This window comes from Talpa occidentalis, unplaced genomic scaffold (assembly GCF_014898055.3).
Source record: "Talpa occidentalis isolate TD23 unplaced genomic scaffold, MPIMG_talOcc4v2.1 talOcc4.12, whole genome shotgun sequence".
Taxonomy (NCBI): domain Eukaryota; kingdom Metazoa; phylum Chordata; class Mammalia; order Eulipotyphla; family Talpidae; genus Talpa; species Talpa occidentalis.
In genome coordinates this window covers 72,597,335-72,609,254 of record NW_023601212.1, presented here as the reverse complement: position 1 = coordinate 72,609,254, position 11,920 = coordinate 72,597,335, and the positions used below count along the sequence as shown (strand labels likewise).

Genomic DNA, 11,920 nt, shown 5'->3' with positions numbered 1-11,920 from the left:
TGAGAGGCAGCAGATCCTGTTTAACATGGCCACCACTCATTTATTGGGTAACTTGGAAGTCTGCAGGGGAAGAGTGGGGCCCAAAGCAAAGGACTCTGAAGCAGATGCAGTTTGTAGTACTGAGCCTCATAATATGTAAGATCCAGGAGATTTTGAGATGTGTGTAGTAGATGAAGACTGTGTGGTACCTCTGGCACAGGACCCTGGGGTTTGAAGGGCAGCCATGCCTCTGTTGCAGAAAATTACACACCAGATTAGGAGGCATGCATCCCTTCCCTTCCTATATACTCTATCAGGCCAGTTTTGGCATCTTCTTCTTCTTTCCTGAAGGTCATTACCATGTTCAAGTCCTCAAGTCATCTCAAGTCATAGAGGATACAGAAAATAAATATAGCTCTGCATGTTAAAAGGGCCTAGAAGCAGTGACATTCAGAAGCACTGAACGCTTCTAGCACCCAGAGAGACCTGGTTTCTAAATATCATTCCCATTAGAATAACTTAGAGTTTAGAGGAGATATGTCTGATTCTAGGGCAGGGGCAGAAAAAGACAAGATGAAATCTGGAATTCTCAGGCCATTTGATGAGAAAATGCTAACTACAACAAAAAAGTTAGCAATATATCAAAGGGAGACAGAAATGGTGCTAGGATTACTGGAGGTCCACATGGAAAAGAGGAACTTGGACCCTAATGTGACACCATATTAAAAAAATTAACTCCAATGGAGGGAAGATCTGAAAAGATAATTTATCAAAAAGGATATACAGAAGGTCCACAGATATATGGAAACATGCTCACATTCTCTTTTAATAAAGGAGATGCAAGTCAAAACCATAATGAGGTATCATCTCACACCTCAACAGGTGCCAGGGAGGATGTGGATAAAGATGAACACTAATGCATTGTTGGTAGAATGTAAACTAGTGCAGTTATTTTGGAAAGAAGTCTGGACTTATCCTAAAAAACTGAAAAATGGAAATACCATATGACTCATCAATCCCACTTTTGAGTATCTACTCAGAGAACCAGAAACCATCAACTCAAAAAACTGTATGCTCCACAATGTTTATTGCAGCATTATTTATAATAACTAGTGTGTGTACAGTTAGACCAGAGCAGGACGACTGACTGCCCCAGGGCAATAGGTATTAATGACAAAGTAGGATCGGAAGTGCCCAGGGGGCTGATGACTGATGTACTTTGCATCCCAGGAACTGATCTGTGGAATGCCTTGTTAATAAGTTTGGAGCCAGGGTGGGAGTCAGGAGATATTATCAGACTCAACCCTCCCTAAAGCCCTAAATCCTGTGTTCAGTTTGACCCACCGTTTTCTCTCTCAATAAAAAGGCTAGGATTTTGCTCTTGAGAAGAGAAAAGTAATTATAAATCTCTGCAATCCCATGTAACCTACACACACTGACTGAGCCACCCCTCTAGGGATTCTGCACCCAGCTTCTCTCTCAGAACTATGACTCAGCAGTCCACCCTCTCGGTGATTCAGAAGAAGGCCTTTGGGTGACATCTTGTGAACATGTCTTGATACTGCAGCCCACAACCAGAGAGTCAGCAGTCCGTCCGAAGAGATGCAACATGGAAGCACAGTCTGGCTCTGGGCACTACCAACAGGGCCCAACTTAAGCAAGGGAAGAAAGCAGCCCGGCAACCGTGCATCTCCTGCTAGCTGAAGGTCAGGTGGCAACACTGAGGACAAGCACCTGACAAGTCTGTCCCAGTCAGCGAGAGAATGTTCAACTTCTCCTGGGCTCCCATGATCCCCAATTCAACAACCCCATCAGGTTGCCTCTAGTCATCACTGGAGTTGGAAGGTGACAGACTGGGCACCTGGTACCACACACATGCCTGTGTCATCTTGCAATGAAGCTTTGGGCTTGTCTGACTTTACTATGTTTGGAGGCTTCTCTGCCCCAGGAAGGCAGGCAGCCAGGGAAGGTGGGAAAAGACAGGTTTTATCAGCTCACATTTTGTTGGAGCATATTAGCCTCAGCCACACCCTCTGGTGCTGTTTGTGGGTAAAGAAAGCCCACAGTCACACAGCAAGCTCCAAGGGACTCCCAAAATGTGAGACCTAACTTAATTCTGTTTCACAACATGGATGCTCCTGCTTCTGCCAGTGCTTCCCAAACATTTCCACTGAAGCACTCCAGCAGCTAAGGAAGTGACCCCCTTCCTACCTGGACAGATGGGGAATACAAAACTTGCTGCTCAATCTTCTCTCAAAATTGCATACAAATTTTTGACACTAAAAACAACTCTCCAAAATTCCTACTAATAATATATTGGCATTTCCTATGAAAAAAGCCCTCAGAACTATTAAAAAAAATTCAAAAACTCTGGTGGTGTCCCTATCTCCTGGCACATCGCCAGGTTCAAACTGTGTCATGAGTACCTCAACATGATCCATCCCAGCTGACTCCTTTAGTTGAAGTTCAAAGGTGCAATTATCAGTAAGAGATACTTAACTTCATTTATTAAAGGTGCACTAATTCAAAGTAAGGCAATCCCATGCTTTCATCATATTAGGGGAAAAAAAAACAAACCAATAAAACAGTTGATGAGGGTATGGGGAAATACAGGGACAGGAAGATATATGATTTTCTACATGGCAGCTCTGACCTTCCATCAAAAGTTAAAATATATGCACTCTTCAGCACAGCAACACTAACACTAGAAATCACTGTGTTCATTACCAGCAGACTGCAGGGAAAGGGCATGTCCAACTTACTGGAAGAGCAGGTAGCTGCTTATGAATGAGACCTACTCCTGCTGGTGTAGAAAGATGTTGGTGACAAAGACGCAGGAAAAAGCAGGTAGAGTGAGTAGAACATTCAAGCAGGACCCTGATGTGTGGGAACGTAGGTTGTTGTAAATGCAGAAGCTTCTGGATACAGGTGACATCGTGGGCAGTGACTTCATACTGGGGAGTGTGAGGCAGGAACAAGGGGACACTGAACTATTCATACCTTTCATCCCTTTGAGCTACTTGTCTATTAACCTTTCATACCTTTGAACTATTTGCTTATTAACACAGCACTGATGGTAAAACACCAAGTGCTGTGACTGTTAGGTACTACACTTAAATATCCCAATCAAATCTGAGTAGATTCCTAAATTGATTATTTTCCTTGCTGATAAAATGTGGATGTTTTCTATCCTTTAGTTGTATGATCAAGAACAGCATTATCTAATGAACATATAATGCAAGTTACCTATTTTTAAAATTTCTAGTAGTACAATTAAAAATAAAACCCGAAAGTTTAATGTTTTTATTTCATGTTATATCCAAAGTATTATCATCTCAACATGTAGACAATGACAAACATATTTCACCTTTTCTTGGCGTCTTCAAAGCCCAGGGTGTTTTAGATCCCCATTTTAGATACATCTCAACTTAGACATTATATTTGCATGAGAAAGACCTAATCTATATTTGCAGTCTATAAAATTTATAGTTGAAACAATAGATTCACATATCTAAGTTCCTAACATACTTAAAAGTTTTCTAATAACTGAATCACACTGCTGGCTATGTTTTTCACGCTCCATAACATATGGCTCCTAGCTGCTGTACTGCACAGCAGAGAGGCAGAAAGGTTTGTCCAGATGTGGTGGCCAGAGCAGGAGTTATCAGCTTCACCTTGAAGCTAAATTCTCAGGGTCCACCCCAGACCCACAGGATCAGAAACTCTGGCATGGACCCTGCACTCTGGTTTAAGAAGCCCCCCGGCCTCACAGGACTCTGATGCAGCTCAAGTTTCAGATTCCTATGTCCAAACCAAGTATCACCAAATAAGACCAATAAGACTGTTTGTAGAAACTACAAGCTTCATTCCCCCACCATTGTATTTTGAGGTTATAAAATCAGATTTTTGTTAGTCCAGGTATAATAAATGGTCTCAGCAGAGTTTGGAATGCACTGCTGGGTTACCAATGGGTTAAGATCAGGACTCAACCTGTGTGACACCTTGTTTCAGCTCATTTCTTAACACCAAGGCCCAGGCAATGAAAGCTTTCCTGACTTGCACTGAGTTCATCCACCCAAGTCCACTACGTGGTGTCAGTGTGGTAACAGGACTGCTGTCAGCGAATGAGAGAGGTCGGATGAGGCCACCTTTGGACAAGGAACCTTGACAACACAGGCAGAAGAACGACCCCCTTTTCTGGGCTCAGATGGCCAATCACTATACAAGCCACATGATAAAGATAGAGCTGTCTATTGTATGTTAAGTGAAAGAAGCTTCTGGAAGTCTAGGTTTGGCCTCTGGTGCTAATTCTTTGCTCTTCAAGCTACTGTCTCTAATTTGGGGGGTGGGTGGCAAGGTTATTTTAGTAGCCTAGCTCACTTTAAAATATTACTATCCTTTTGATTGTCCATTTTACCAAGATGAGTTTGTACATTTTATTGGAAACACTTTAAAAAATTTTCAACTGTGGAAGTATGAAAGCACTATAGCACACATTACCTATAAAGTGAAAATAATAAATGTAACTTAGCTAATGTGTCAGTTTGAACAGCTACAGTCCTGTCATCTCTTCACTTTCCACCTGAAAGAGAATAAAATAGCTTATTTTTTTAGGTTTGTCTTGAACTAACAGTGGTAGTTCAGATCTACGCCAAATAAAGTATTTCAGCCATCAGCTACACACTACTACTGCTTGACTACACTTTATGCTAGAATTAACTGCCTTTGTAATTTGGGGTTTGAGAATGCTACAGTTCAAGTCCTGAATCGCCCTCCCCCCATGATTACATTATATGCCAATGGAGCTTGTAATCTCAGATGGCCAGTTATTAACTGCACTGTAGCAACTTTTCAACAGGGATTACTACCATACCACACACGAAAGCAGCTATATCCATGCACTCTGTGTGGACTAATACCTGAGTCGCTGAGCTAGCCAACTACAAGTCCGCTTGCGTAAAGTTCCCGAAGACTTGGATTCAGAGGCTCTTGCAGCTGAACACCTACACAGAAAGGTTAGATCAACTTCTACCCACTCCTTTGCTTACCAAGAAAGTCACATAAATAGAGTTACTGTACAATTACTCAGATACTCAGATACAGACAAGAAAAACAATCAAATATAATTAAAAAGTAACTTATGCTTCCATTTTTATTCAAGTTGATAAAGGTACCCCTGTTTAATAACATTAATGTAAGGGGCTGAATTGTGTCCCTACAAAAGATAGGTTGGAGACCTAAACCTAAACCAGAGAACGTAACCTCATTTGGAAACAGGACCACTGCAGGCATGATTAGTTCAAATGGGGTCAGGGTGGAGCAAATCAGGACAGTTTAATACGATGGGGGTCCTTATAAACATGGGACATTTGGACAGAAATGCACACAGGGAGAGAGAGAGGGGCCTTGTGAACATGGAGGCAGAAATCAGGGCGATGTGTCTACAAACCAAGGAACACCAAAAACAGAGAGCAAGCCAGCAGAAGCTGGGAGAGGCTTCGTTCAGGGGGAACGAACCTTGCTGATACCTTGATCTTGGACTTTTGGCCACCAAAGTTCGGAAAGAATGAATTTCTGTTGTTTAAGTTCCACCCAAATGTGGTACTTTGTTATGGCAGACACAGGAAACAATACAACTAAAATCCAATGTTAATTTAGAATCCAGTTTTAATTTAACTTATATTCATCCAAACTCCTATAGCAGAAATTTAACAACTGTAGACTGGAACAATGCTCAAAGGCTACTCTATTGCTTCAAGTCTGAAGGCACTATAGCTAAGATTCTTCTCACCCGGCTGCGCTGATGGGGGGAAGCCCATGTTGGCAGCTGTGATCCAAAGGATGTCTGTGCAGAATACAGAAATTGCCATGACACTGGTCACATGCCACCTGCAACATCTCTTTCCTCTTGCATCCTTCTTTGGAACACCGGTATGAAAAAATCTGAGAATACAAAAGTTAAATGATAATTCAACTGCTTGAGCAAGCTTATTATTTATCAAACCCCCAAGAAAACCATTAACATTTAAACCAGAGACACAAAGTTTCATTTAAACAGTTTTGTGTCAGTAAAGAGATGAATACTGATTAAGGAGACAAAGCAAGATTTTGGCAAGTGAGAAATACAAAAGTAGCACAGTAAGTTGGGAATTTGTTCTTAGAACCAAACCCCAAACCTGGGGAGTGGGGACCAGAGATGTGGAAGGGGAGGAGGAGGCGGCCAGGCAAGCAGCTTCATACATAGCTCCAGAGAGCAGCTGGATCCAGGGACAGAGGACACTGTCCCCACCAGAAGCAAGAGAACTAGAACATCTATCTATAGCCCCTACACCCACTAGTTACTGGTGTTTATTGGTGGGGGAAGGCTTCTGAGAAGGTAATAAAGTCAGGCAGCCCTCTGGCAGATGGGCAGAATGACCTGGGCGTGCACGAAGAGTGGAGAGCAATGCTCCAGGGGAACATGGTGGGGGTGTGGGGGTCAGTACTCTGGAGTGAAAAGGATGGGAAGGTGCCTGAGTGGTAAATCTGGGTTGGCTTGAGAATGAGGAAGACTGTGTCAAATTGGTAGGGAAGCATGCCAGGTGGAACATGTCTTGTATAGAGACGAGGTTTTAAAGGTATTTCCAGAAGGCTTGGAGGCAAAATGCAGGGATGTATGGCACCAGCAGCATGGAAGAGTAGCGTCAAGAATGGGGGATGGAGTAAGCTTACCCCAAGGGTTCTGTGTAGGCTAACTCCACTTTGAGGTGGAGAACAGAAAGAAGAGTCAATGGGTCTCACGTTTATTAGTTGTAATACAGCTAACTATCCTGTATTTAATGTAAAGTCATTGGTAACCACAAACCAGGATCCATGGCTAGAAGTTGTGATTTAAACTGACAAAAAACAATTTTCCACAGACAAATTCTCTTAAAAAAAGCCCACCTGACTTATTTTGAAGAGTATCAGGACAGGATGGGGGAGCAGTGCATCTGAGAAAGCAGCCAGTCTCAGAAAAACAACCAGCACAGAACAGAAGGGTCCATGGGGAGAACGGGGCCTTCAGGGAGGAGGCAGCAGGGAGGGCTTGGGAGAGGGCTGAGAAGCTCTGAAAAACTGTTATCTCAGGAGAAGTGAGGGGATTACGGGGGATGAGGGGATTATGCACACATAAAGGCTCTGACCCTCCAAAAAACTAAGACTATGGTAGATAAGAGACTTCCTGAACAAGGCTAAACCTACAAGGACCAAGAATGAAAAGAAAATAGACCAGAATCTGTCCTTACCTTCTCTTTCTTCTTCCCAGGATGGTATTTACAGTCTCTATCCATGTGCTCACCAACCACCACATCCGGCACCTCTCCCTTTTTTATTGGGACTGGGTTATTACAAAGTGGGCAAACTGGGACCCGAACATCCTAAAAATAATGAATGTAAGATGATATTTCAGAATGCAGACATTCAAAACTCACAGAAGAAAATAAAAGTAGAAACACTGATATTCTGACCACTCACAAGAAGGCAGTGTTGGTGGTATGTACCATGGATTAGTAGACTAGGGGAATGTACACACCAGGGACTACTAGCCAACTGCAGAAATGACCCAGGGACAGTCAGTAAAAGGCAAGAAGGAAGGGAGTGGAGAAAATCAACCTCCGTGATCTCAGGACAGGGGGGCTATTTGGCAGGCACCGTCTAGGTCCGACAGCTCCATAGTGGAGATGGCCGAAGAAAACACTGGCCATGAAAACACTCCAGCTCACTTGCATTGCCAGTAGTCTTTCTGATCCTCCTGTGGCTTCCCACACACTGAAACTCGCTCATTAGCCAGGAAGGGAGCAGCACACAGTTAGGCTGAACTCCCAGAACCATCATCCAGACAGACTGCAGGGGCTTGGGAAGGAAGAAACAGGGAAACCAGCAGCTGAATGCTCAAAACAGTTAAAAAAAAAAAAACAACCTCTTAGCGAGGGTAGGAGTTGAAGAAATTCATGAGCTAAGTGAGATGACAGGTAATCACAGAATGTTCTGGTCAAGTGGGAAAGTGACCCAGGACTTGGGCAAATCTGCCAAATTTAAGAACTAAAGTATTGCTAAATGACCTCTAGGCAGCTTCTCCCTATCTAGGGATACAGGAAGTCCAACTCAACAAATAAGCCGGACAATTTGGCCTAATCATCAGTACTTGGTAAACATAAGGGATGAGTCACCCTTCCCCACACCTTACAATGATCTAGAAAAAGCTGGAAAGTCAGACCCAGGCCAATGCTGGTCAAAGCATGGAATGCTAAGTCATTCACGCTTCTAACTGCCCCATGGCAAAGGAATAGATTGCTGATACACAGCGTTGACTCATGATGTGTGAATCATCCTGAAACAATAAGAATGCAGGCTGGGAACCACCACAACAAACATCTTAAAAGCTTTGGACTTTCTTTCAGTTTCTGAAAGTCATTTTCCAGTTTGTATCATGTGCTATCTGAATCACCTATCATGACAAGGTTGGGAAATTACCCAACTAAGCAGGGGTTTTTTTTTTTTTAAAGATTTATTTATTTATTTATACAAGCACTGGGTACACTGTGTTTTGAATACTTTCCAGAATAGATTCCATGTCAAGGATTAAACTATTTCCTCCACCCATGTATTTTCCCTCAGTATAATGATCTAAGAAACTTGCTGTCCAGAACTTTCTGAGACCAAGTAAAGGTTTCTCGGGCCTCCCCAGTGGCGCAGCAGTTGAGCGCTGGGCTGCGAAGCTGCCTGCAGTCTCTGCAGCGCCAGTTCGATCCCCGGCCACCGGGTGAGGGTCCCACATGGTGCGCAGACCTCTCCTGCCGCCCGCTGCTCCCCTCAGCAGTGTATTTCATCAGTCTGCCTGCTTTGCTCTCCCCTCTGGCTCTGGTGAATTCTCTCACCCTCCTGCACTTCTGACTGTACCCAGTGCTTGTATAAATAAATAAATAAATAAATAAATAAATATTTAAAAAATAAAAAATAAAAAAAAATAAAGGTTTCTCGCCTGTCCCGTTCAATAAGTCAGCCATGCACGAGAGTACCTGAGCTCTCAAAATAATGTGACTTCAAAACTGATTTGATGTCTAACTTAATTTTAATTAAGTTATAAGTGACATGTAGCTTGTATCCACTATTTCAGACAGTGCAGCTTGAGAGGGTGAGGATTAGAATCTTTTAAATAACATATACTAAATTACCTTCTTGAATGCAAAAGGACATTTATGTGCAGCATATGTGAAATGATCTTTACAGAAATCTTGTTTACATGAATCACATTTTAATGGAAGAAAATCTAAAAAAAAAAAGAATAAAGTGTTTTTAAATACTAGAACAAAAGAACTATAGATCATATATACAATTATTCACCTGCACTAAGCACTTTATGTCTTTCAAGATAAATACATCCCTGAGGAACAACACACTAGAAAAACATTTTGGGGGTCATGGTCTTCACAGTATCAACAACACTGAAAAATCTTTAAAGTTATCTTTTCAAAAGAGACCCATGTCATGTGGCCATAAGGAGTATTTAAGCAGCACATTACGTATATCCTCTTGCCCTGGCTGCTAGCGTGGTACCTGGCCTTTGTTAGAGGCTAATCAACAGCATTGAACTGAACCCACAACTCTGATTCAGATTCTCAAAACTGAAGTCAAGACCCAGATAAAGATAGCTAAGTAATATAATGGCAGGTCTCCCCAACTTACAGGCAACAAATACTCATTTTTTAAAATTAATATCCATTTAAAAGTGCTTACCTAGCTGCTTACAAGTTTTTTCTGAACAATGCTTCCCTAAATCAGGAAACTCCATTATGAGAAGAGTCCAAAATGCAGATGGCAGAATGAAGAATCACCTACAAGAATTAAAATAGGAGGAAAGCAATAAGAGCCCTAATTTCAGACATCAGGATTTATAATTTACAGCTAATGAAAATAAACACTTGCTCTGCAGGGAGCACTAAATGTCCATGTCACATCGGGCCCTGGGACTAAAGCATCATACTCTTGACTTTCAGCAAAGAAATGGAAGTTTTTGTACAAAACCCAGCTTATTCAGAAGCAACAGCATTAAAGGACACCCCCAATTCAGGTTTTTATTAACAAAAGTTCCCATATTCAATTTACACAACTACCAGTCAAAATCAGTCTCAGTGAAGTCGAACTCACAAATTCATCTGCTGAATACTCTTGTGGATGAAAACAAAACTGTTACTAGGTGCTGAGTCATATTAGTTGACTGTACTACCCCACAGAGATTCAACTCTGTCCCTTGCTGCTCTCTTAATGTAACTCCCTTATGCGCTGTGCTTCACTTATAACTTATTCCTTAATGACAATCAAGCTGGAGCTGGTCAGGGAGAAGCACAACATGTTAACTCACCGTAGAAAACAGATAGACAAGGTGGTATTGTTAGGGGGAAAAGGATGTCCTAAAGCTAATTCCATACAGGCTTTGTGGACTCCACCCCCACCCCAGGCCAAAGCCAAAGACACTGGGAACTCCAAATCCCATCACCACCAAAGGGAAGGTGGCTGGGACCTGAGGGTGGGGTTAAGCAGCCAGGCTGGTATAAAGCCAGACATGTGGGCTTTGGAGGGGTCCCCCATTTTGGCTCTCCGCCAGCTCGCAGGGTCCTGCCAGCTCTGAGAGTGCCTTTGGGTTTCCAGGTTGGTGGATAGGGTAGGACGCATTAAAGACTTTATTTCCCTATTTTCTCCCTGAGTTGTACATTTTCCTTATTTCCTTTTCCCTTGTAAATAAACCTTTTATTAACCTTTTGTGTGTGTCTGTAGTGGAGTATTCATAAGTCCCTTTTAAGCGCGGGTGAGGACCCACAGCCAGGCAACCCGTTCAATATCGGGGCTGCCCTATAACAGTATCACTACTGCACTTGAGAGAAAATTTAAGTTCAAAGCACGCCTCACAAAGTCCCCTCGTTCTGGTACCCACTGAACCCCTCAAAACTCTAGTTCCTCCCAGAATCCGAGTCCCCACCATCTATCCGAATCTTCCCATCAGCTCTATCCCCTGCCCTGGGAACATCTCCTGCGCTGTCCCCTAAGCCTGGCACACTCTGGCCCCAGCTAACAACTACTCCTGTCCTCGGGTCTTAATTAGGGGCCTTTCCTAACACCATCACCAATCCACACCCCTTAAAGGATCCCGTAGTTCCTTCCCCTGCACCGAGGCCTCCCCTGGTCTCCAACCTCAGGCTCGTCCTCTACTATGGGGTTCAGCAGGCACAGAGGCCCCGTCTGGCTCGCCCACCGCTGCCTCAGGAGAGCCCAACAAGCTCACGACGACCCGAGCAGGTGTTCCGAAATCTTACCCAGAACTGACGGGAGGCGAAGCACACCCCAGCGAGACGAGAGCACCCCGGATCCCCAGTCCTTGTGCGAGGACACTCGAGCTCTCCGCGCGCGTGCAGGCGGCGGACTCGCGGGGCTGCTGCCCGGCGTGGGGGGGGGGGCTCTGAGACCTGTCCGACCCGGCCCCCCACTTCCCCGCCTCGGCCGTAGGCGCCCGCCCCCGCCCCTGACCCTGACCCTGACCCCGCAGGCTCCGCGGGGTCAAGCTGTACCTGGCGCGCCACGGACAGCCGGGCAGGCGCGGGGGCGAGCAGAAGGTGCGGGAGACAGGAAGCTGGGTCTCCCGGGCGGTGGTCAGCGCGGGGGGCACGCCGGCAAGGCCGAGGGGCTCCAGACCCCGGAGGCAGCCGAAGCCCCTCCGAGTCGGCGGGAGCGCGCGGCATCGCGCCACGAGCAGCTCCCGGCCATTTATTCGCAGCCGCGGGATCCGAGCGCCGCCGCCGCCGGGCGTGCCCGGGACGCCCGACGACGTCATCGCCGAGCCGGCCAATCCCGCTCCGCCGCGGCCCCATCGGCCCGCCCACTCCTAGCTCCTCCGCGGCCTTCTCGAACCGTCCTGCGGCTTCTCTGA

The 11,920-nt window shown here is 44.7% G+C and overlaps 1 protein-coding gene across 2 annotated transcripts; it reads right to left on the bottom strand.

The window, feature by feature from the left end:
• Nucleotides 1-3,260: 3,260 nt before the first annotated feature.
• Nucleotides 3,261-11,668, bottom strand: ZFAND2A (zinc finger AN1-type containing 2A). Of its 2 annotated transcripts, none has more exons than XM_037506726.2 (7): nt 11,562-11,668; nt 9,736-9,833; nt 9,174-9,268; nt 7,245-7,376; nt 5,771-5,922; nt 4,899-4,982; nt 3,261-4,561 (listed from the first exon to the last, which is right to left on the bottom strand). In XM_037506726.2, the coding sequence occupies exons 2-7, from the start codon at nt 9,788-9,790 to the stop codon at nt 4,543-4,545; spliced, it is 537 nt and encodes a 178-aa protein (XP_037362623.1). In that variant the 5' UTR covers nt 9,791-9,833; nt 11,562-11,668; the 3' UTR covers nt 3,261-4,542. The 2 variants fall into 2 exon arrangements, with proteins under 2 accessions (XP_037362623.1, XP_037362624.1); XM_037506727.2 differs by lacking the exon at nt 11,562-11,668 and adding an exon at nt 11,310-11,390.
• Between the last annotated feature and the right edge of the window lie 252 nt (nt 11,669-11,920).